The 27,218-nt window shown below is 23.8% G+C and overlaps 4 protein-coding genes across 4 annotated transcripts; 2 read left to right on the plus strand and 2 right to left on the minus strand.

Annotated features, from left to right (window-relative positions):
- The first annotated feature begins 1,504 nt into the window (after window positions 1-1,504).
- Window positions 1,505-3,855, plus strand: LOC112603236. The gene is made up of 4 exons (XM_025351727.1): window positions 1,505-2,554; window positions 3,193-3,323; window positions 3,405-3,566; window positions 3,636-3,855. Exons 1-4 carry the CDS (start codon window positions 1,849-1,851, stop codon window positions 3,738-3,740), a joined length of 1,104 nt encoding a protein of 367 aa, XP_025207512.1. The 5' UTR covers window positions 1,505-1,848; the 3' UTR covers window positions 3,741-3,855.
- A 3,373-nt stretch (window positions 3,856-7,228) lies between these two features.
- On the minus strand, window positions 7,229-10,172 carry LOC112603225 (protein-serine O-palmitoleoyltransferase porcupine). The gene is made up of 7 exons (XM_025351716.1): window positions 9,933-10,172; window positions 9,644-9,859; window positions 9,345-9,573; window positions 8,255-8,480; window positions 8,069-8,187; window positions 7,778-8,007; window positions 7,229-7,704 (listed from the first exon to the last, which is right to left on the minus strand). Exons 1-7 carry the CDS (start codon window positions 10,006-10,008, stop codon window positions 7,229-7,231), a joined length of 1,572 nt encoding a protein of 523 aa, XP_025207501.1. The 5' UTR covers window positions 10,009-10,172.
- A 4,701-nt stretch (window positions 10,173-14,873) lies between these two features.
- LOC112603181 lies at window positions 14,874-18,131 on the plus strand. Its single transcript, XM_025351639.1, has 7 exons — window positions 14,874-15,008; window positions 15,154-15,292; window positions 15,806-16,039; window positions 16,130-16,874; window positions 17,013-17,220; window positions 17,314-17,968; window positions 18,127-18,131. The coding sequence occupies exons 1-7, from the start codon at window positions 14,874-14,876 to the stop codon at window positions 18,129-18,131; spliced, it is 2,121 nt and encodes a 706-aa protein (XP_025207424.1).
- A 2,345-nt stretch (window positions 18,132-20,476) lies between these two features.
- LOC112603253 lies at window positions 20,477-26,219 on the minus strand. The gene is made up of 3 exons (XM_025351753.1): window positions 26,082-26,219; window positions 21,308-21,566; window positions 20,477-20,881 (listed from the first exon to the last, which is right to left on the minus strand). Exons 2-3 carry the CDS (start codon window positions 21,529-21,531, stop codon window positions 20,599-20,601), a joined length of 507 nt encoding a protein of 168 aa, XP_025207538.1. The 5' UTR covers window positions 21,532-21,566; window positions 26,082-26,219; the 3' UTR covers window positions 20,477-20,598.
- Between the last annotated feature and the right edge of the window lie 999 nt (window positions 26,220-27,218).

Raw genomic sequence — 27,218 nt, forward strand, 5'->3', positions numbered from 1 at the left:
ATTTACAACAGGGACAAAATTAACGATTGTATGAAAAACCTAGACGTCAAGCAAACATAATATAGTTAAATGCTGTAGTGGTGTACAGTACCTTACGCTATACTCATCAATATACAAAGTAATTTTGCTATATGAAAGTTTCTGAAATCTGGATCCATATTTCTCAATAGAGATACATTTTGAATATTTTTTTTTGGATTTATTCATATTTTTTAGCTAGACATACATAATTACATTTCATGTGGTATATTAATATATTCTAAAAAAAAAAATGATTAGTATATAATTTTTGTTAATAACAATGTAGAGTTTATATTAAATATAAATTGTATACAAAAAATTAAGACAAATACATAGGAATAGGAAATGTACGTGGATCGTGGATGTACATAGATAATAATAATTACCGTGTAAATTTTGTTACGCCAATTGTGAAATATAATTTCATAATAATAGATGACATAATTTATTTTTTTATGTAGAAACTTAAATACCTACCTATTATAAATTATAATAATTAGTTGGTACATAATACATTCCTAGGGTTGATTTTTATCTACTATGTCTTTTGTGGTAATTTGCATAATTACTCTTTCATAATTCATTCCCATATCACGAATAAGATGATAAGTATCAAAGTAAAAGGTTTTTAGATTAACCTTATAGTTAAATTATTTTCATTGAAATTGTGGAAAAAAAATATCTAAAATACAATATTTCCCACACGGCATTTTCAATGAAAGTGATTGAATGCATACCTATTTGGTTTTTATTTAATTTCAATTATTTATGATTACATAATTTTAAAACGTCCAATAATATAATATTTAATTACCTAAATATTCATAAATAATACTTATGATTAATTACCTAGCCATCTAGGTAATATACAAAATCACATTGGTATTGTAAAAGTTTAACAATTATTAAAAATTAAAAATCAAGCTAAAGAATCTATATTTAATTAAAATTAAAAAAAAAACATGTGCTTAAAATAAACACTGATTAGTATTTTAGGTATATTTTGTAGCATATATATTTTAGATTAGGAGCACAGTATTTTTTTTTTTTAACAGCATACAATAATTATTGAACTATACTTACAGTAATAATAATAATTTAAGACTAAAAAAAATAGACTATCATAAAGAACACAGGCGGCAACGACAAGATTAGAAATTGTTTATATTTTTTTCCTAAAAAATAATCACTAAAAGTTGTTTTAATATTATTTTTAAAATTAAGTAGCTACATAATAATATGCATAATAGATACTTATTAAATAATTCAATAATTTATTTTAATATTACTGATAAATTGATGTTTAAATTATTTAATAGTATAATCTCAATATTAATAATTATTAAACTCAAATCTTGAATAATATCTAAAAACTACACGTTTAATAAAACCCCTTTTGAGATATGCATAGGCAATAACTTATTCAGCAGTGTGGTTTCCTGTCTTATCAGAAATGATAAGTAGCAAATGTACGGGAGTTATCATACGAACTGTACGTCTGTACGAAGTTTTAAATTTTAATATGAAATTGTATGCTCATTGCTCATTATTCACTATTGTCTACTGACTACTACTCTGTTGTAGTTGTACAAGTGCAACTTTATTGTTAGCCGTTAGGAAGTAAAAATGATAGTCTCAAAGTTAAAAGTAGAAATGCAGGTAAAAAAAATCTAACTTCTTATTTACATGTAAATTCTATTTAGTAATTTGAAATGGTTTTAATAAATTGTAATTTACCAAGAATGTATGAAAAACACTCGAAAAAAAATTGACGAGGCCTCAAAATTAATGTATATCATAATATATTCATAAATCTTAACTGCAGCTATGGTGTTTAGAAGCGCAAATGGTAATAAGTCAAAAATATGTGCATTGCCAATGCCTTTATTAATGGGCTTTGTTATTGGCATTATATCAGTTTATACTTATTATTTGCTATTGAATTATGAAGACAACACAAAGTTAACACCAGTTCCTGTTAAAATGTTTAACAGTCAATTAAAGATGAATTATCATCACCACTATCATCTAGTGGATTTAACAAAATCAACTATAAATCGTAATACAACGCTTTTGTGTCTCATATTCATTAATAATATAGACTCATTACTTATGCAACACAATGTTTGGCTTGATAAATGCGGCAACAACAAAATATATGTGAGTAAACAAAAGCACAAATATATTGGGCAAGTTGTAACTGATACTTATTCATCACAACCATGGAAATATTTCTGTCAGACTATAATGTATTTACATAACCAATATAATTCACATAACTTTAAATATGATTGGATATTTTTGGCCAAGGATAATGTATGGTTAATTTATGAAAACTTATTACACTTAATATCATTTTTGAATGTCAATAAACACAAACATAATTATTATGCTGGGCAATACATCAATGGTATATTAAATATCAATGCAGGTGTACTGTTTGATACAAATACATTAACAGCCTTAGTAAATTTAATTAGTAATATGGATGGCTGTAATTCGGAAGTATCCAACAATGAAAATCAAATGTTAGGTGAGTATTACAAATATTTTGTATTGTTTTGTAAAGTTTAATTTAATACCAGGTTTAGGAAAGTAGAATTTAAGGTAGTTTGATTAGATTAATTTCAAAGATAACCAACCTTCAATTTTATCCTATTGTTCAATAAAATAATAAAATTGTATGTATTATTAATTCAAGGGACTGGGATTAAAAATGTCACCGAGATTTAGAATTAGAGTGGCCACATCTACATACTTTTAATTAATTTCACGCAAAAAAGTATATTAAATAGAACTCGGTTTTTACACTCTACAGATTTTAAAAAATTATAATATCGAACATATAACTTTTTTGACAAATTATTCCTTATTAGCTAATTTATACAAATGTAAATTCAAAGCTGGATAAAATATGTCGTCAATTTTATTTTACCCAGGTTAAATCTAAAAAAAAATGAATAATTTAATTTAAATGTATTTTGGTTTACTTGTTTTCTGTGGACTTCTGTGTAACTAATTTGTAATAATAATAAAGTAATTTGTCAAATTTAACATTTAAATGCACTTATATACTACACTAATATACTTTAAACATATTCATTTATTAATGCCTAGCCTTTTATGAAATTGAAGTTAATTACATCATTTTTATTTGTTTGCTTTTAATAGATTATTATTTAAGAAAACTAAATAATGTTGTACCCATCAGCAATATGGATTCGTATGGTTGTACCTTGTTTCATTCAATAAATCTTTTCAATGCTTTTAACGTAAAAAGCCTGAGACCTGAAATACTTAATGTACGTAAGAAAAAACTAAAAATAAATTTAATCTATTACCTAGAAATAAATTGTATACTTAAATATTATTATATTTTTTAGAAATGTATGAGTAGATTTGCCATTACATTTCAACTAGATTTATCTTCAAATTACTATGCAATGTTTTACAAGTATGTCTTATACAAAATAAGATTAGTAACCAAACAAGATCTGTCTAATTCGAATAAAATTATATCAGATCCATCTCCTGAAGACGTGAATGTAAGTTAAACTTGGCTTTATTTATTAACTATATTATCTATACTTATTAACTCATGGTTGTTGTTATAGATTTGGAGGAAAGAAGCTCTTTATGAATTGAATTTTGACCCTAGTAATACATCACAAACAGATTTTTTTTACTACTGGTCAAAAAAACGTCAAATTATATTATAATAATTGTTAATTTTTAACTACTTTAATTTAGGTATATTGGTTGTGGTTTCAGTGGTATGACAAACTTAAAAATTTTGTTGAAAATAAAATATTATTTATCATAGGTACTGTATTATGGAATATCATTATTACTCATTTAATATTATCTTCTTTGCCATATCATTGTAATATTTTTTTTATTTTTTTTAAACAGGGTAATTTCAATATTTGTAATAATTAATTATTGAATCATAATGATGCGTAAAATATGCATATAAGTAACTTCTAGTCTGTACATTCTAGTGAAATTATGCAACTATTTATTTGAATGAGATCTATTTTTATTTTTTTTTGTTGTTGCTTGTTTACAGAAACAACTGATCTTAAAAAAACTTGTATTTTAAATGCATATTATAACTTATATAAAACGATACTTAATTATTTTTAAATATGATATCATTTCATACATATCATGTACATTATAATTTTAGACAATGTTGTAAATATTATTTTAAAATTTGTGTAAATTTACATTTTATATTATTGTCATGCATGTATATTTGTTTTTTTTTTGTTTTTTTTTTGATTAAGTTCATGTCATAAATTCACTGAGCATTTGATAAATAAAAATATGAAATCACTGACTTAATTTTGTCATTTAATAATACATATTATTGAAACTACAATTACATACTGGTCACACTATCAAGTTAAATATAACATAGTTTATACATAGATCATGTATATAATTAGTCATTAATTAATTATGTAAGATATTAAAAAGACAGCTATCATATCTTTATGAGTGATTTTTGTATTCTTTTAAACTTTGAATGTACCGATTTAAATTATTATTTTTTTTTAAGCTAAATTCAAAAAAATTGAGAAAAAAATAGTTAGCAAGTATACTAGATGACTATTAAGACCTGGAAGTTAATTTACTAAAAACTACCATGTAAGTATGTTTTCATGTGCTTAAAAACAATGACATATGTTTTTAGTTTTTCTTTTAAATATAATATGAGTAAAAAAACTTTTAATGCTTCAATTTTGTAAATTGATAAATAAAACTATGATTTTACTATGGGAACATTTAAAAATAAAACTAGAAATTTAAAAATAAAACTATAAAATAATAAAAAAAAACTCATTAAATGATTATGCTTTTTTAACATTACAATTTACTATCAAAGACTGATAGGCACCATGCTATTAAGCATATAAATATATTTTATATTTTATTTATCATTAGGTCTTATATAATATAATAAGTAATTTATTTTAAAAATTACATAATATTTAAATAATTTGCAGTTAACAATGAAAGATTTGAAAAATATGCAAATAAATAAAAAAAAATTTAGAAATATGAAATTATATGCAAAAATACAATTTTATATTTGGATTTTCATAATTTAAATTTGTAGCTGATCTAATAATTATTTTGTTCATTTAGTAAAAACATGTAAATGTATGATCTTTTGGGCCTGTGATTACATGTATACTTGTATAGGTATATTTCAGTTAACACTGTTTATTGCAAAAAGTTTATATTTTGAAAATATTGTTTATATAATTTAATCCTTTCAAAACAGCATTTTTGAATAAAAATGTCAGTTTCAGTTTTTTGTTTTCATGGTTATTACTTTAGATTCTTAAATGATTGATTTTACAAGAATGTTTTTTTATTTTAGTGTTTGAAGACACATTTTTAGTATAAAAATGCTCTAGTTGTTCATACTGAGGGAAATTTTTAGTAAAAATTAGATTTTTTTTGTATTTTAGTTGGTCAAAAGTATAATTCTTTTAATATTTTTTGAAATAGGAAAAAAGCTTTCAAGTTGATCAGGTTTGTAATAAATGTATTAAATTTGAATTCAATAATAAATCATTGTATACAATAAAAAATTATTTTGAGTGTTTCATTTGGTAATCAAAACAACCAAACAAATATTTTGATAATATATTAAAATTTTTGCAAATATTTTAAACAGAGCAATTAATATATTAATTTTACATTGTTTTTTTTTTTATTTTTGTGGCTTAACAGAAGAAAAATTGAATTATTTTACAAGCATTATAAATTATAATTGAATTTTCAATTCTATATCTTGATATTTTGTATGTATATTTATAAAATTAACATGCTTATGTATTTTTGTGGGTATAGTATATATTAAATATATTATTATTTATTATTTTCTAGGTGATATTTATATTCAATTGTATTTTGATACTAATAAAGTTGATAAAATGTTTAGGTTAGGTTGAAGTGCTTGGAAATTTAATACAAGATTTCACATCTTAACTAGGCATTTAAAAATATTAAAAATACGTTAGTATGAGTTTTTAAAAATTAATTCAATGTTTAAATAAAAAAATACTAATTTTAGTTATTTTATTGTAATTCAGAAATTTAAACTAGATCCAATTTTCTACTAAAAACCTTCTAAGAAGTTGATATTTTCATAATTTCTACGAGAAAAAATGTATCAAGACACAAAATTAATATATCCATCGCTTCATTCAGAATCTTATAAAAATATTTGTCAAAACTTAAATATTATTATTGACGTATTATAATTGTTTGGTAAATAGGCCTCAGAAATGATAAGAGTGTGAATCGTTTGTTAATATAAATAATTTACCTATTCATTGAATTTAAATTAAGTATTTATGACCTTTAAAGTGGAATAGATAACTACTCGATATTTATTATTATTATTATTTTTTTTTTTTTGATAATTTCAATTTAATATTCTGAAGAACAATATGTTTTTAAGTACCCATTTCTATTCATAAATCAAATTTTGAACGAATTATTAATCAGTTTTTTTGTTATCAAATACTCTAAAAAATATTTCGATATGGTATAAAAATTTAAAAATGTTGTATTACAATTTGTTAAGACTTCAAATGGTGCAAAATATATCTTTATAATTTTTGAAATAATGAGTGTTTTTTTGTTTAGATAATTACTCTGCATATTATAGTTCTTAAATATTATATTGATGTGTAATAGTACATGAGAAAATAAATTAAATCAATTAAGTCAACTTTTATAATTTTAATTTTTCTTATAAATGCACAGTTCACATTACAAAAAAAAAAAAAAAAAAAAATGTAATATTCCATCTACTTTGTAGATTTATTTAAGTTATCATTTCAAAGGAAATTAAATGTATATAAATATACATTATAATATAATAAATACTTTTTAATTATTTAATGTCCGTGTTTTATTCTAGTGATAGTTTTTTGTATAAAATGATAGGATGATAAAGTTGGCCAATTTATGGTTCCTCATTTACTTGATTTTCCTTACTATTTATAAGTATTGTTAATATTACTATTTTAATGTCATTTTCTTACTATTTTATTTTATTTTTTTTTAATTGTTTCTTTTTGTACATTTTTTTAAATTCAATTTAATTGAATAACATATTAATAAATAAAAAATAAATATTTATTATGTGTACAAGAGTTACATATATTTAGCTATTTTATATTTAAAGTAGAATACTGATAAAAAACATAATTAACATTATAAAATGACTAAAATACGATACTCGACTCCAAGGAGCAAAAGATTCTTGGTAAGTAGTATTATAAGAATTTTCTACAGACATATCAATTATGGAACCAAGATAAGCTAAATGTATAATGTTTAAAATAGTAAACATAAGGTTAATACTCCAAAAGAACCAATTTTTTTGGTTTAAGCTACTTAAGTAAGTTTTTGAATTATGGTGAGAATATTTGTTTTTAGCATAATAAGAAAATCTGCTTGGAAATCTTGATGCCAGTTTTGTTCGAATTTGGTGTTCTACATATGTATAAGCAGCAAGAGAAAGTAATACAGCTGATAATCGTCGTTCAAATCCATGTAATAGAGAGCTCACTAAATATGTGGTCCCTATAGCAATAAATCTGTTTCTATGTTTTTTATTTTTATTGCCATATTTTAGTACTTCTTCAAATACATCTAAATAAATATACAAAATTTATTTTAATTTACATAATTATTACAACATTTTTTTTTTTTTTTAGTAACTCACATTTTTTTAACCAATAATGCATTGGTGCATTCCAATGCACAACTACATGTAGAAGAGATCGTGGCCATTCCATAATCAATGGATGGGTTACTAATATTTCACTATTGTATTCACTATGGTATCCACAAACAGTTGCAAATACAGTAGATGCATAGGCTACAAAATAATGACCAGTACGAAACTCCAAAGCTTGTTTGTACATAATTAGAAAAATGTTGATAATTGAACTACTGTAACATAAAGTTATAATAAATTATAAATTAAACATAAATTGATTGGTATAATTCAAACCTTTTATTGTTGGTCAATAAATGTTTGCTAAACAGCCAATCCACAACACAAATCGATAAAACGAAGCAAAGCAATGAAATAATTATTTTCCATATTAAACGACAGACTTTGGTCTTGTTCTTAAATAAAATAAAAAGTATAAAATACAATTAAGTTAAAAAAAAAAGTAATTAATTAATGTATTACCCAGTTAACAGAGAGCAAAAACGCATTTGAGTATTCCTGAAATGTCAAAAATGGACCCAAATAGACAGTGCCTGCGCACATCATATAACCTATATACTGAGAAACTGAAGGAAATGTATGCAATTTATTCGATTGAATATCAAATAATATTGCCATTGCTTTCATTGACATTAGCATATGAGCACTTTTGGTTTTTTGCCATTTTGAATCATTTGTAAAACATTCACTGTAAATATTTAGATTTATATTAACTTTTTTTTTTTTTTGAAAATATTATTATACTATTTATTTTCCATCTTTGACTAACTAGCACTATTACTAAAATAATGTAACATTCAATAGAATCAGTCTTGTGTTGTTAGTTTTAAATGTTAAAGTGAATGTGTAAATCGTTAAATAAAAATTAAGGAAGTGATCAGTCTTTGAACGTTAGATTTTTTATACTTAAATTTTTATGCAAGTTATGCATACAGAATATTCAAATTTAAAAATCATGATACATCACAGAAAAATTAAAATACAGTAAATAGATAATGTTTTGAACTTTATGTATGATAATAGGTAAATACACTGTAATATTAAAGCTAACAACACCAGATTAATTCAACTGAATGCAAATTTTCTATGTTACACATTGATTAGAAAGAAAAAATTAATTATAATAAGCTGACATCCTCTTGAAACTAATACATAGGTTTTTAGTATTATTTACTAATATTTAACATTATATCATGTTATTCTAAAATTATTTACCATTATTTTAAATTCTTTATTGAAAACATACTAGTACTTTCATCTTTTTATGACCATAGCATGAACAATATTTTATAATTTTTATTATAAATTTGTATATTAACTAGATATCAATAGTTTTAGAGGTCGCACTAATCACTATACTTGTATGAATTTAAAATAAGTTATTAAATTTAAAATTAAATACACATACTACATAATAAATAAACTCTATGTCTAATACATAATATTTTTATTAAAAATATTATGTTTACTTTAAATTAAAAATGTAATCTAAAATAATATATAGGTAATATTACTAATAATACTAATATAATTAAAGTAAATACTAACTCACCGATAGAATAATGTTAATAGGATTATAATAGAGAACACAATAGAGGAATGGTGTTTTAAAGTTAATATACATATTATAGACAAAATGTAACAGAACATAGGGTACAACACAATTTGTAGTAATAATTGATACACGTCTCCATCTTCATGAAATATAATTAATGGTAGAATACCACATATGGCACATACAGTGTGTAAGACTGCTTCAGGAACTACTTTGATTTTATTACCTGAAACCATATTACGAGTATGTTTTAAAACTTGTAAAAAAATAGTTTTAATATAATGGGTTTTGCTTACATATAACAATAAATAATCTAAAAAACATGCATAGAATAAGTGTAGTTCCAAGTAGATTGCCAGTACTCCAAACAGCAGGCACAACACATTGAGTGCACAACTGGTGAAATGTTAGATTACTCCAAAACGAGGGTTGATTATGAATTTCTGCATTTACATTTGACTGATAATACTGATTCTCGTCTTCTAATTGATCATCGTACAATTCATAGTAATCTAGTATTGTGAATTTTGAATTAATACCGTTCTCATTGGATATGTTTACTTTGTAATAGTAATGATACTTTACCCGCTGGGAAGTTATATAAGTAGTCACCAACGTCATTGTCATCACCGTAAGACAACGAAAACTGTTGTCTCTCCATATAGATTATAATACTTTTATAAACATAACATATAATAAAAATCTAAAATTTGTTAAGTCTGTATGTGTTCTATACCGTTAGAAATTATTTTTAAAAACTAGAAGACAAACATAGCTGTTGTTGGCTTTATTTTAAGTTTAAAATGTATTATTTAAAAATTTAAATTTCAGACGGCCAGTAATAATTTATTATCATTTATATCTACCGTCTGTACAACATAATGTAATCACTATTTTCAATATCACCTTATCATATCTTGTGATATGAAATAGTAATAATAATAATAAAAATATAATCTTAATAATATCAATTGTCTCTGTCTTATAAATACGTAAGCGTAACATGTGAAGTTTACGCTAGCGGCTAGCAGTTCACGTTTGGAGTACATAAAATAGCGTAATTTAATGTGTATTAACATAAATGCTCATAACTCGCTAAAAATTGAAAATTTAACTGTCGTAAAAAACCAATATCCTACAAACACAGATAATGTTCTTAGCGCATAAGTTTTATAATAGGTTGATTTGCTTTAATTTTTAAACTAATTAAACTAGACATGAACTGTTGTACAATTTATAATGAAGCTTGGTTCAAAATATTTTAAATGTATTTATAATAATATAATCAAAATTAACATTAATGTTAAAAATTAATAATTTTTGTATCTATTACAAAACAAAATATTATTAATGATATACCTAACATATAACCTTCTTATTAGTTATTAATATTGTTAACGTTTGATAGTCTAAATATAATATTTTAAAATATATAAAAATAAATTAAATTGTATTCAACGTTTATTTTCAACATGCAATAACATATTATAGCTTCAAGCTAAGTTATTATTAAAAAAAAAAAACAAAATAATAATAAACAAACAAGAAAAAAAAATCATTATAGTAATATTAAATTTACATTTATCGCTCCACTAAGAATCATAAATATATATTTATATTTTAATTTAATAAAATAATAACCCTAAAACGGCTAAAACTGTTTGCCCAATAGAACATATTTTGTCCTCGTCTTAGTATGGCCCTGGTATATATTGTATTGACCATAGTATTTAATCGAAGAGGCGTGTGCTACGATTCACAAATTTAATTTAGAAAACATATATTATGGAAATGTAAAATAAAATATTGTAGAAAAAAATATGTACACTAAAATATGTAAGCGCGTATTTTGAGAGTTGATTTATTGGCAACCGTTCATTGCTTCTAGTTTCTACATATTAATATACTTTACGCTGTATGTTTTCTTGGGCAGAGTGGCAGACCTATTTATATTTTTAGTTTTTGAGCAGAGTACCTAATAAATATAGATTTCAACATTAAACCATAATGATGTGTAGTTTTTATTAGATGCATACTATATAAATGCGTCTTTTTTTATAACCTTTAGCCGTGTACCGAAAATTGATTTTTTGAATGTGAATTATGAATATACGATAAATCCACGTTTTTACATAGTAAATACTAACTGTATGCTACAGTTGCAATTTTACGGATATTTAAAGAAATACTTACATAAAATTGCTGATTTAGATATTTCAACTAAATATATTGCAGAGTGCAGACTATTTAGTCATTAAATACAATTTAATCAATTTCATTTTTATTTTCATTAAATAGTTTCTAGTGTTTCTACTGTTCCTAGGTATATTATTAAATTGTATACATGAATATTTAATGTAAACTAGAAAAAATAGTTAATACATATACACAACATTATAAAATATACACAATATATTATGACTGACATGTAGAACAAGTGACGATTACGTGATGTCAATCTTATCCAACGATTAAAATATTTATATTATTAGTAATAAGTATAGTAAATTTAACCAAAAACAATTAAATTAACTTATTTTTTTTTAATTTAGTATATCTATCATTGTTCAATACCAACTGTATAACATAAATATTATTTAAAAACACTCATTTCGTAAATTAGTTAATAATTTTTACTTATTTATTTATTTTCTGAATGTAACAATTCATTAATTCTTTTTAATATTAAGAAATAAATTATACAATTTAAAATATTTATTGTTGTAATCAATAATAATTTATTAGTCATATATAAGAAATATCAAATAAGTAATTATTTACAACTATCGATTGTAATGAATATTGATTTTGGTAATGTGATATTATTTTATTTTATTTGTGTTTGAATATAATGTGTTGTTTAAACGTATACATATTATTCAATTATTAATTATTGATATAATATACATCATTTACATTACTTAACATTTTTTAAATCATTTATTATTACATTTTTAATTAATATTTGATGTTTAACGGTGATGTTCAAGAATTTCATGTTGATTTTGATCTTGTATGGAATAGGTCGCGTGTTGAGGTGAGTTTTTGATTTCCTACTTTGTATTTATTATTTTACAAATAAACATTGTTTGTTTTTAATGATATTTTACATATCTCAGGAGGTTAATTAATTATTTAAGAATCACGATTAATCAAACAAAACTTAACAGTATAAGTCTATTAATTATCATTTATAGGTAGATAAACACAAAAAAAAGTAAAGTTGTACACATAACTTATAATTCTTTTAAAATTTCATAGTGTATTAGAGTACCTATGATAAATAATAACATAGGTACATTCAGTTTCAAGTTCCAACAAATAATTTTTTTTGTATAACAGCAAAAAAAAAAAATGTGGCTAAATACTAACTAAGAAATAAGAATTTTTTTATTTTATAATTTGATTTCCGATTTCAAGCTATGCGAATTAAAATATAAGAGTATTTGATCAAAGTTCAAAATGACGACAATAGATGTCGCTGTCATTATCATTTATATAATAATTAATCAATCCGGAGATTTTCACAAGACAGCTCATTTTGAAGCTACAGTCTTTTGAGTCTATATTTATTATATTATTATCACAATTTCGCAGTTAAAATTTATTTTCAAAATAATTTAAATAAAGTCAATATATTCAAAAATTATAAAGAAATTTAATGACTTTTTAATTATAATAATATCAAATATATTTGTTTTATGTTTAATATAAATTATGTTTATTATAAATATTATGCATACAATTACAATAAGTACTTATAATAGTTGATAAATAATAATCCATAGTCATTTAGGCATAAACATGGTTGGATAGTATTTGAAATAGTAAATTGTAAATTGTGTTTTGCACTTACCATAGTTATTTACTGAGTGTTTTTTTAGATTTTATCTAAAGTATTATATACGATCTTGTATTTAAAATTTAAACACAAGATATTTCTACTCGACGTAAACAGAATTTTTTTAGTATTTTTAATAAAAAAACAATTCAAGTAAATACTTTAATACACTTTATTTTTACTTTTAATTTTCTCTTAAACTATTGAATCTAACCATTAAAAGTGACATTTTTCAATAGCTTCAAGTTCCTTTCCATGCAGGTTGATTGAATGCTTTTATACTACAACCAAGTCAAAACTTTCTATTCGTAATTTCGGAATTTTATGTTTTTCGAAAGGCAATCATTAATTTATAAAAACGATTTAAAATTATAACTTAATAATTTATTTTCATTAAATTACATATTAATATTAATCTGTATGTACATTTAAAATATGTTCCTGATTAACTAATTCATAATCAACGTACCTGTAGTTGAAACTATTAAACCGATTAATTTGAGATAATGTACCTATACTTATATTACTATAATACTATGTACTCTAACGTACTATGTACTGTAATTACGTGTATTTATATAATTTGTTTATTTTTTAATTGTGTTTAGTATTTTTTCTTTAAAATCAAATGTATTTTATACCTTGTATTTAATCGATAAATATTGAAATATTTATATTTTAATTGTATTTAAATACAATTTTAAAAGTTTTATGTTCATTCCCGGACATTCACTTGAAAAAAGATTTAGAGGCTAAACTTTAGTCCATCAACACGAATTTTTTTTTTGTAGATTCAAAAATAATAATAGATAATAAATACATTCTACTGTGTTACCTGCAGAGAGTATATTTAAGTATAAAATATATTAATTATTATTATTTTTAGTAAACTTTACTAAAAATGTAGAATTTTATGTAGGGAATATTTATTAAAAATATCTATAACTTATAATTCAGAATGTATTTATGTGTCTTGATAAGAATAATTAACAGCTATTTGAATAATTCAGTTACTATACATACATTTCGTGCATGATAAGGAATACCTATATACATTATTATTATTTTCATTTATTTCTTCGTCTTAGGTAGCCACAGGGACGGATTGGGCCATAGGGAAATGGGGAAATTCCCGATGGGCCGCGACGCCGCGTACTAAATAGTAAATAGTAGGTAAACGTAAAAACAATGAAATAATTAATAAATATTACCATTGATTATAGATTATTTATTCAATGATATTACGTAATAACAGCCTATAATATAATAACGTAAAACATTGTAAATTGTAATAATACAAGTACCTATACAATGTCTACAACAGAAACTGAATAATAATATAAAGTATCAATAAGTAATACCAATATAAGCTGTAATCAAAAAATCAACTTCCGTGGACAATAAAATCTATAAATAATTGGTTATTCGGGTTGTCGTCGATCATATGGGCCAGCGGGTTGCGGGTAATGACGACGAATATTGACGATACAAGTCGATGCGGGCCGTTAATATGAATACCTTATAAGAATATTTTTATTTGAAATTTATACTATTTATATTTAAATATCAATCGTCATTCAAAACCTCGATATCAGCACTCGGCAGTCGGCAGTGAGCACAATTTAGTTAATTTTACATTTCAATAGTAATATTTGCGAATTATAAAATATTAAAATAAAATGGAAATGGATGAAACAAACTGTAGTAAAAAACGAAAAGGAGGAGCTGAAAAAATTCGAGACAAAAAGAAAAAAATACTACTTTTAGAAGCAAAGGCTTCTAAAAGCATTGAATCATTTTTCAAGTCTCAGAATAGTGAAGTGAGTTTTAGCTGAACTTTGTCATTATAATAATAATATATTAATAATTAAAAATATTAAACTGTTACCTACTGTACAAAGTACAATAATCTACATTCTAAAATTTATTTTATAAAATATATTTTTTTTAATTTTAATTAAATAGGTGACTGATAGTTGCATTAATAACGTTAGTTTAGAGAAAGAAACTTTTAGTATTGGAAATAAAGATAATGCAAATATTGGCTTGAATGTAATTGAATCTATTGATCATCAAAAAAGTGTTAACAATGAAGTTATACCTAGTAAGTTTTTTTTTAATTTTGGAAACAATTTTAGTTAGCATACAAAGGCACATAGACAAAAATAATATTAATTACAATTCTGTGGCTCAAGTCTAAAAGGGTCAATCTCACTTTTTGCAATTTTCGACAATAAAGGAATTAATAATATTTTTAATTAAAAATATTTGTAGAAATATTATATTACAAATTACAATTTACTAATTTGAGCATTTGGCTCATTATTAGATACCTATAACCTATGTGTCTTTGTGTCTATTGTAGTTTGTAAATTATCAAACTGATCAATGTGTAATTTTTCTAATTTTGGCCCTCTAGATATATTCAAGAAACCTGAAATTACACAGCTTAATCAATTTTTTAAATATCATCCTCAAAAACCAAAATTAAATGAAGAAACTCCATTTAATTTTCAAAAAGCTTTCTTTAGAAGTAATGGCTCTGAACGAAAATGGTTAACCTACAATAAAAATCCAAAACAATTATTCTGCTATTTGTGTCTTGCATTTTCTTCAGAAAGTAATAATTTTACTAAAGGCTTAGATGTATGGAGTCATACTTATATTCGAATTGATGAACATGATAAAAGCACAGTACATAAAAATTGTGTATCAGCTTTTTTTCACCATTCAAATAAATTTGATATTGGTTCACTACTTTTCTGTGAAACTAAAAAAGAAATAAAAAAAAACCGAAAAATTGTTACAAGAGTGATTGAAGCTGTTAAACTTATAGGAAAACGTGGATTGAGTTATAGGGGAAATCAATTTGAAGCAGCATACACATTAGATAATCCATTTGTTGACCACGGAAATTTTTTAGAAATCATATTGTTTTTAGCAAAATATGATTTTCAAATGAAAGATCACTTGGAAACCATAATAAAAAAGAGCCGTAAAGCCCACGAAAGTGGTAGTAAAGGAAGAGGAGGACTGGTTACATTTATTTCTAAAACCACAGTTGATTATGTTATTGCTGCAATAAGTCGTTTAATAAAAAAATCAATTTGTGATGAAGTTAAAAATGCTAAAATTTATGCAGTTATGCTGGATACTACTCAAGATATTACATCATCGGATCAATGTGCAGTAGTCTTAAGATATGTCGATGACAATGGTATTCACGAAAGCCTAATTGCAGTTGTTAACTGTTCAGATTCAACAGGTAAAGGCATGCATGATTTATTACAAAATGTTTTACTTTTAAATGATTTGAATGTAAAAAACTGTATTGCCAATACTACCGACGGTGCGGCTAATATGCAAGGGGAGTACAATGGATTCTCAGCATGGCTTAATGAATCATCCCCAAATCAAGTTCATGTTTGGTGTTACAGCCATGTATTAAATCTAGTTTTGTCAGATGCTTCCAAATCACCATTGGCTGCTGCATCTCTTTTTAATTTGTGTAATAGTTTAGCGGTGTTTTTCAAAGATTCACATAAGCGTATGAGAGTTTGGACAGAACGATGCCATAATCTACATCAACGCTTACAAAGTATTGGTGAAACAAGGTGGTGGAGTAAAGAAGTTGCACTTGTTAAAATATTTGGATCAACTGAAGGTCCATGTAAGAGCAATGCACTGTATGTTGATGTTTTAATGGCTTTATATGATATTCTAAACGATGAAAAATCTACACCAGATATAAGGGTCAAAGCTGAAACTATGAAAAATATATTATTGAATTTTTCTACTATTTTGACTGCATTTATATATATTAGAATTTTTAGTATTACAGGTCCTTTATCGAGATACCTGCAATCAAAATCAATGGATTTAATTACAGCTCAGAATCTAGTTGATGGAGCACTTGAACATTTAAAAAAAGTTCAAAGAAATATGGAATGGATAAAATTATCTGCAGAGTCATTTGTTATTTGGGCTAATACTGAGTTAGATTTACAATTCAATGGTGATAGTCCTATAACTGTAAATGAAATATTATCTAATATAAGAACCAGAAAGAAAAAAATGTTACCAGGTGAGATAAGTAATGATATGATACATGAGGATCCTTTAAAGAAGTTTGAAATAGAAGTTCATAACAGAATATTAGATATAGTCGTTGAGAGTATTAACAAAAGATTTATAAAACACAGAAAATTGTATAATGATTTATCATGTTTGTCACCAAGTTATTTTTCGTATATAATTCAAAATGGTTTGCCTGATCAAGCATTGACTACTTTGTGTGATAAGTTAAAGAGTTTGAATTCAAATATAACTTACAACGGTCTAAAGGATGAGTTAATACATTTTGCAAAAAATTGGGACAAGTTAAAGAAAAGTCTTGCTGAATCATTTGCTACTTCATACTCTTTGGAGCTAACACAAGATGAAGAAGATGACATTGAATCTAAAATTAATCATGAATCACAAAATATGACTTGCAAGAGTTGCAAAAACTGTGTAGTTTGTTGCTATAACATTTTACAAAAATATAATTTATATTGTGATGCATATGCTAATTTATTTTTGGCATACAAATATGTACTTACACTACCATCAACCCAAGTATCATGTGAAAGATCTTTTTCTTTCTTAAAGAATATTAAATCAAGACTTCGTAATCAGCTTTCGGATCCAAAACTAGAAGCATTCATGTTAATGGCCATCGAAAAACAGAAATTAACACTATTGGATTCAGATAAAATAATAGAAGAATTACAAAAAGAGAGTTCTCTTTTAAAAAAAAATCTGTCATTGTAAATTAAACCATTTTATTTATTCAAATAAAAAATAATTACTAACATTTTATTATGTAACATTTATATGTAGGTAATACTATTGTTATTCCATTTTTATTATTTTTATTATTACATTTTATTGTTAAAGGTTGATTTTATAATAACACTGATTACAGTAGACTACCCTTTAAAATACTAAAAAAAAATATTATCTTCAATATGGTACACTTGCCAGTTGCCCCCCAATCTCCCAACAAATAGTGGGCCGGTAAAAAAGTATTTTCCCGGGCTGGTCCAAAATTCCAATCCGTCCCTGGGTAGCCAGATAGGTATTATCTACCTAGTACCTACTAGGTAATATAAATGTATTTATTTAAAATCGAATTTTCATTTTGTATTATTGCTTTATGTTCATATAATATAATATGTAGGATTAATGTATTTAGGCATATTTTTTTAAATTTGTTTATTTAGTAGTAACGCTATAAATTTTTTTTAATTAACAATCAATAATAATAATATTTTTTAATTAATAGTTAGATGTTAATATTTAACAAAATGAAAAAGAGAATTTTCAAATTTGCTTGTGACATATAACAATAGAGTGATTGGTATTTTTCATAATATGAAAGATGTGATTGGAAATGTGAAATGGAACTGAACGACGTATAGTACAAGAGTGTACTTTCAAATTAATTTAAGATAATATATATTAAAATAAAGTAGGGGAATCAATTTCGCTATAATGTAAACTTTTAATGAAAATTAAATTAGTTTCATGTTTGCAGCCAGTTAAGAGAATCAATTGTAAATGAGCTAATACAGGAGTGTAATTTTGAGGAGGCAGTCAATTTTAAAAATATAGTCTATAGTCATTAAATCACTTACGTCAAAATCTTTTAAATTGACAAGAAAAAATCTTGTTGTAATAGGGTCCTAGATGATAGAACCATTTTTTAATATTAGTTTGATGAGCGCACGATATAAAGTCTTGAGAGGTGTTGACAATTCGAAATTATGTGTTAATCGTTCAATAAAAAATAAAAGTTCGAGTGTTTTATACCAGGCATAATCAATGTGCAGATTAAGACTAAGTATAGGAGTGAAAATGGAATCTAGATCATTGTTGAACACTGTTGAGTTAAGAAATATAATTACTTAAATGGGTTTTTTGCATGGGTAAATGTCATGGAGTTATATTTAAAAATGATAAACGATAAACCTAAGATTTTAGTCCGAGATGTGAATTTCCCTAAGCCATTATGAAGGAGGGTACAATTATTTATTGAATTAATATAAATATTAACAGCAAATACTAGAAGCTGAAAATCACCTAAAACCCAGTTAGCGCTAATAAAAAATAAAGAGAATAGTAAAAATGGAAAAATGGAAAAATAACCACCTTAAGGTATACTAGAGAGTATTTATAGACGTAATTTAAAACCATAAATTCGTTAATTTTTTTAAAAATAAATCTATCGGGGATTGAGTGGGATTGAATTCTATCCTGAGATAGAATTTAAGATACATTTATCTCCGGATTATGTTATTGCGTTTGGGTGTTAATTTACCAGACAGTCACAGTGTATCATGTAAGTATAACAATGTATACAGTTTTTAAGCATCCCGCGCAATACTTTTTTAAAGTGAATTAATAATAAATATGCCATAATACTTATGTTGGTGTTTCTATTTGTCGTATGGTATAATATGTTCATAATTATTGTTTTCTGCAGTATAGTTTTCAATGAATTAAAAGCTTAATTAATCTATGTATTAAAGATACGTAGTTCATAACAACTATCTTAGAATTGAAATCATATATACTGTTAATATTTCAGTATCGATAGTATCTATATTACATTGTGCATAGGTAGGAATGCTATATAGGTAGTAGAACCTATTTTCAGGCACGTATTTACAAAAATTGTCGCCAAGGGCAATAATATACAATTCACCCCCCCCCCCCCAAAAAAAAAAAAAAAAGAAAAAATATTTTAATTAATTGATATTACATAATTGTAGTAGTAAATAGTTATATTCGAGATGATAACGAATAAAAACATTATTAGGTACATTCAAAATCTATTTTGGAGTATCTAATTACATTATCATTGTTATTTTTTTTTATTATACTAATCATATTATATTATTATATTTTATATTATATTTTTGTATAATTATACTTATTCGGTAAAATAAGCTACAAATAAATTTTACATTTTTGACCATTTCAATATTTTGTCGCCCTTAAAACTAATTTTAATGTTACTACCAGGGGCAATTGCCTCTCCTAGTTCTCTCTTAAATACGGACCTGCCTATCTTACTTACCTTACTTCATTACCTACTTGATAGTTAAACAATAGCTTTTTATTTTTGTAAAAGTTATCCATGTTTTACAACAAAAATTAAAAATAAACCGATATTTTTATTATTTGTAATATTAAATTCATTATATAAGTACCAACACTTTAAACAGAATTTATTTATACTGACGAATTAAAATTTTAATGTTATTATATTATAAATAACTAGTACAATACTGTCTGTACATGACTAAAGTTTGTAAGAAATACAAATACATTACATCTTATACTACAAATACATTTTAAAGATAATTAATTTGAATCTAAACCAATGTCTGCATTCGTTACATCTTGTTGCATTAAATAGTATTGATGGCGGTTATTATTGCCGTTTTCGCGACGTGTCGTAAACAACATGTCATACAAGTCTTTTGAATTTCTTATAGCAGCCGGTTTGTATTGTAATTTATAAGTCTCGTCGTCTTCTCGGTTTATAATATTGTTAAGCATGCGTTGATGGTCGATGTACTGTTGTAATCTCGGTGTTGTGATGGCAGACGGGATGACAGGAAACGTAGGTTTCCTTTTTCCAAACCTAATTTCAAACAGTATTTTTCTGATAAGTTTAAAATTTTATAGATATAATTTTATTAACACTGTAGATTTTATTAATACTATTTAGGTAATTTATAATCATGATTAAAATATAATTATAATTTAAGAAAAAGTAATAATATAGCATAATTTAAGTATCTTAATTTTTAATGGTTGAGTTAAATAGGCAATTAAACACATTTAATTATTAATACTTGCTTAAATTAAAATAAATACCATATTTTTAATCTATAGTTTAATAATCAAAGATAATGTGAATATGTCAAACAAATTGTGATTATGATATTAATTATTTTGATTTTATTGATACTAATGTTTCATTTATATATTAAGAAATTTGGGACATTAAAATCAAAATAACGTGTAATATATTTCTTTAATTTAATAAAGATATGAATAAACTTACCTCGGACGAGAAACTACCGCCAAGTACTGTCCTAACTGGTCTAGGTATGAACGTAATTCATCTGGTGAACCAAAAGTTTTAGGCCGTGTTGGTCGAGCTATGCTTTCAACCTCAGAAGACGTTACGGGATGACAGTAACATGTTGTGGCCAAGGCCATCACGTAGACGACAAATCCAATGTAGACTATTACTCTGACCATGTTAGAGTTATTACTTTGATGCATGGATAAAATGTTGGATGTAATTTTAGTATTTTCGTCTGAAAAAAAAAAACAAAAAAAAAACTATAATAATGAATTCATTATAAGCAAATATACATTTTATACATTGTGACGTAGACAGAATGTCTTATTATGAAGTATCGATTACATTTGTATTGTAAAATATAAATACGTTATCATGTTTAATTGATAATATTAGTGAAATTTATATTAAATTATAGCAAAGAGTACAGACTATAAAAGGATAAGATCCAAATTGATTGGTAAGTTACAAAATGTGTAGGGAGTAATAAAGGGATTCATTGAAAAAAAGAGTCCTTTAAAATTGTCTTATAGTGAACAATAACTTGTACGGTATAAATAAAATAATTATTTATTTATAGATTCTTTTATTTTTTGTAGCAAATGAATAAAATCATAAATATTTATAACATGACATATTTAGTTAATATTTTTTAAGTTACGTTTGGTTGGTTTTAAAAAAGTATTTGTTTTTATTATATTTTATAAAGTTTTATATTAAATAAATAAACTACTAAAGTTACTGTTAATTCATTTCAGTAACAATTGTTAGATTGTATTTTTGTTTTATCTTTTATTGGCATATTTGTACTGACATACCTACATAGTCTTATTGTATGATATAAATATTTGAACTTCGGTGATGAATGGTTTCGGTTAATAAATATCATTAAAAATTATAAATAAAGATTTTATTTTTGTATTAGCTATAAAACAGCTTTAAAACTGTATTGTTATTTTATATTTTAAGAGAACTTAGAGAACTCAGTAACGTAAAATAAAGTTAAGTTGTATATACATTTTAATTAATTAAAAAATAAATCGTTTATAGTATTATTATTTTAATTTTAAAAATTACTAACATGATAAAAATTATAATTATTTTTAACTATAATCTGTATGGAAATATAAAACGATAAGCTAAAAAATTCAAGACAAATAATTGTAGACGAAAGTTCTTGATATGAGTAGAAAACGATTGTAGTAGAATATACATATAGCTAGGAACCTTGTTATTTTCACTTTATTTTGAGAGTGGCGAACCCTATTAGAACTTTTATTAAATTGATAAGTGATTTGGTTTCATGAGTATAAAATAACAGTTGGTAGGTGCAAACCAATTTAGTTTATTAACTACTATTTTGTGAACACTTTGTACCGAGCTGATTTAGTTAACCGTGTTCAAAAGTAAACTGAAATATTCATTAATATTTTTTTAAACTATTTTATTTTTATTTAATTTTATTTAAATATTTAAATTCACGTATAGTTAAATTGATTATTTTTATCTCTACAATCTTGATTATTTTGATTCATGATTACCATTCATAGTCAATAAAGTACTGATATAATTATGTTTTTAAATAAATAATAAATTAACTAGTAACTAATATTAAAACTCAAAGTTACGATCAAGTAAATTGCCCATATTTGATTATACGCAATGTTATTTAAGGTTTTACAATTTAGTTAATACCCTCTAAAGGTAATTCAAAATAATTTTGAATTGATGATGTTCTGAATTATCCGAAGAAAAAATCTGTAAGTTCATGATTATTGATTTATTTATTGTTTCACTACTAGGAAATATAATTAATTTATTTAATTGAATTTTAAAGAGTAATAACATTAATTAGGCGTGGGTAAAATAATAAAATATTAATATAAATATACTTATTTTATTATGATGATTGATGGCTATTGCCATTTAGTCTAGAAAATGAGTGAAAACAGGTTGTTAGGTATGTTAAAAAATTCACATTTTTTCTAAAAATTTCGTTTACACTAAAATCGCATTATTTTATTTTATTAAAAAAAAATGTCCACGAAATTAGTGGTCTATACAACACCAATATAATATAGTAGTGTTGTGTGAAAGTTAAAAATGCGTAGGGGGCGCCATTTGAGACTGTTAAAAGTGTACGTATAGTGATTACATAATAATCTTAAGAAAGAAATACAATTACAAACATGTCAACAACGACCAATACGTGCTAGAATAACAAATTAGTATGATGACGCTGCAACCAGATCAGATTTTTAGTATTGACATAGATTTTTTTTTTTTTTTAAATGGAAAGTTTTATGTATGAATTAGTATGAGGTGTATAAAACGAGCTCAACTCGGACTATAAACTTATATTTTAATTTGTGTCTAATTGATAGTATTTCCTGAATAAAAATAATAACAGAATATTCCAGGTTGAATTGAAAAATTAAATGAATTATTCATATGAGGTGAAGTTAACCAAATGTTTATTAAATTAACCAAAAATAATAATAAAAAGATAACAATTACTACGACAATATGCAATATTTTTTTGCGTTTTATGTTGTTATAATAATACGTATACATATGTTATTGTTTTTAAATAAAAATTGTACTATTTTTTATTAATCCCAAGGGTTTCCAAAACGTTGTTTTGGAGTATTAGCAAAAATGATAAAAACATTTGTGTAAAATAAAAAAAAATAGTACAAATAATAAGTCATTTTTACCAGTTATCGATTAAATTTCACGGTAAAATCATTAATTTTATTGAAATAAAATACCTGTAATTTTTAGTACATGTGTTAAAAATAGTTACTTCTTTAAATGGATTGGTAATACATTGATATTTTTTCAAAACTATAAACACTGAAGGATTTATATAAAATTGCGTTTTAACCTTATCGTCATCTTATTTTCACGCAATTTAACTAATGTTTAATAATGTAGACACTTATTTTAATATTCAGTATAAAATTGTATAAATCAAATAAATTGATATTAATGTTAAAATGTGTATTTTATTAATTTCATTACATAGATTATATTATAGAAGGTAAACATTCAGTTCCAGGAAAATAATTTATATTTTTGATATATGTATGTATATTATTTTATATTAAGAAGGAAAACAATTTTCATGTATATATATTATGGGATAATTATTGTAATATAATACTATAAATATTATTATTATTTATTTTTAAGTCAACCTACGAGTAACGGAGTAGGTACCATAATAGAATGGTGTGAAAATGTTCGTGTGATAAATAGTTTGAAAAATGTCTAATTATGCTTATATTTTCATTGGTTGTAGAAAATAATAATAATATACTTATATAATGGTGAAAATTTTCAAGACCCTACGATTAATATTCTTGAAATTACAACATAATATCTTAAAACGTTAGAAGAATGATCATTATTTTTTGTTAAAATATTCACTTTTAATTTTGTCAAATTTTGAACTACAAATGTCTATAAGAAAAATGTATGCATGCATATTTTATATTTTTAGATTTATGTTAGAAAAACGTAAAAGGAAGTTTGTATGTTAAATTGTTCAGTTTTTTGTTTACAATTAAACATTTTATCAATCAAGATAGATAAAAATCTAAACAATTTAAATGTCTACTAGTAGCACAAAAAAAGACAAGATATTTAAAAATATATTTGTATGCTCAACATATGATAATGTAAATTATTAGAGAAAATTTATATTTTCCAGTAAAGTAAAAAAAAACTTTACTTCATCACAAAACTATTGAAAGTAAGTTATAGAAATATATATATTTTTAAATAAACACTTTATTTTTTTCTATCATAATTAAATGATAAATTAACTTTCAAAATTTATGTTTAAAATTAATTGAAATAAATGTTCAAAACAAATTTTTTTAATAATTTGATTATCTGCCGAGACATATATAACTATGTATATATATATATATATATTATAAATAAAGTAAAAGTAATTCATATATAGTTAGTTAATTAATTTTAAATACATTAAAAATTATTTATAACTTAAATTGTAATTTTGATAAAATTGAAGGTGATTGAAAATTAGAATTAATATCTTCTAAAAATTATATTATGTTGATAAATAAATATTTGGGTTATACATAAATTATTATTATTCAGTTATTATGATCAAAAAATAATTTTTTTACTTATTATTGTTTTTTAAGTGGAGCGTATATTTAATTATTATCATTTATTAAAATATAAAAATATAAAACATTAAAATTAAATAAATATAATGTTAAGTTAAAGTTAATACTTAAGGTTAATCGTTTATATAATAAATAAGCACGAATTAGTAAACACAAGTACGAAGTACTTTTTAATGCATAGAATTGTTTAATCTTCCGTGCTCATATGTGCAACACTTATAATGTCTATTATAAATGTACTTATATTTTTATTTTAATACGGATCAAGATAATCCACAAACATTTATCATTTTAATCTAGTAATTGATGAAGTATAAAATATAAATTCCATAAAATACATATTATTTAAAATTAAAATATCTTTGTAGACTACCAAAAAAATTAATTATAATGTTATTACTAATACATTAGATATGCAGCCATAATATATGTATAAATATAAAATAGCTAATATCCATAATTTTCATGACTTTTTTCTAAAAAAAATTTAGAAAGCCATAAAAAATTATTTAAATAACACAATAAATATAATTATTCTATATTACATAAATTATTTTATGAAGTTATACGTAATTTTTTATACTTACATTTTAGTAGACTTTGAATTTTGATTAGGTACCTATGTAAATATTTTTATTAAAACGGTAAATAAATATTGAATTTTTGTTAACAAGTATTTATCGAAGGTTTCTACGCTGCTGACGATGGTACAGGAAAAGATAGTTTTCAGTGATGACTTGGGTTTATATACCCTTTTGGATTCGTGTATACACACACACGCATACACACTAACATACACCCACATATATAAATGGGCGCTCCGAGTGTTCGTTGGCGATTCTATGAGGGGTGTGCAACAAGTCTCTCCACCCATAATAATATTATGTAACATACAAATATTTATATATATATATATATGTATATATTTATATGTTTGAGGAATATCAAGAAATCGATTTTACAGAAGAAAAAATATGAAATAATACTAAACCACCTTTTTTTTTTAATACCAAACATTTGAAAGCAATAAAATAATATATCGTATATATTATATTACTATCATGATACTTCTTTAACGATAATAATTATTAAACCCTTCGGTTTACAGCGTTTACAATGCGGCTCGTGGTATGAAGAAGTTTAGGATGTTTTGATGTTTTGTTAGTACTTATATTTGTTTAAGAATTATCGTATTATGTTAATGCATATATATATATGTTTTACACTGATGTACTTGACATTACTGCAATATGACTCGGGTATATCAATTCATATTATGTTAGTACCTGTAATCTGTATATAAAAGAGATTTATTGCTTATTGAGAAAACAAAACCTATACAGATTTAAATATTTTACAGTAAATATAAATATTTCGTAATCTTTACAGTAATTTTGTGTTAATATCTAGACGATTGAAATTTTTAACACAACGAGAAAATTCAAAGTATTAAGTCAGCTACACAAAAATAATATAATATAATAATGTATACGTATAATATAATACTGGTATTATATATAGGACGTATATGATGTATTACATATGTATATATCGTTTCTGAATTTAAAATTTTACTTAAACATATCCTATTGTTCTGTCTTCTGTGAATATTTTTGAGGCATTTCAAGTAAGCATAATAGTATAAATATGGCAGCTTTTGAATAAAAAATATAAGAGTCAGATTTTTTTTGTTCGCAAGGAGCATGCTAATAATTTGATGACTT

This window comes from Melanaphis sacchari, unplaced genomic scaffold (assembly GCF_002803265.2).
Source record: "Melanaphis sacchari strain LSU unplaced genomic scaffold, SCAv2.0 Contig9_pilon_pilon, whole genome shotgun sequence".
Taxonomy (NCBI): domain Eukaryota; kingdom Metazoa; phylum Arthropoda; class Insecta; order Hemiptera; family Aphididae; genus Melanaphis; species Melanaphis sacchari.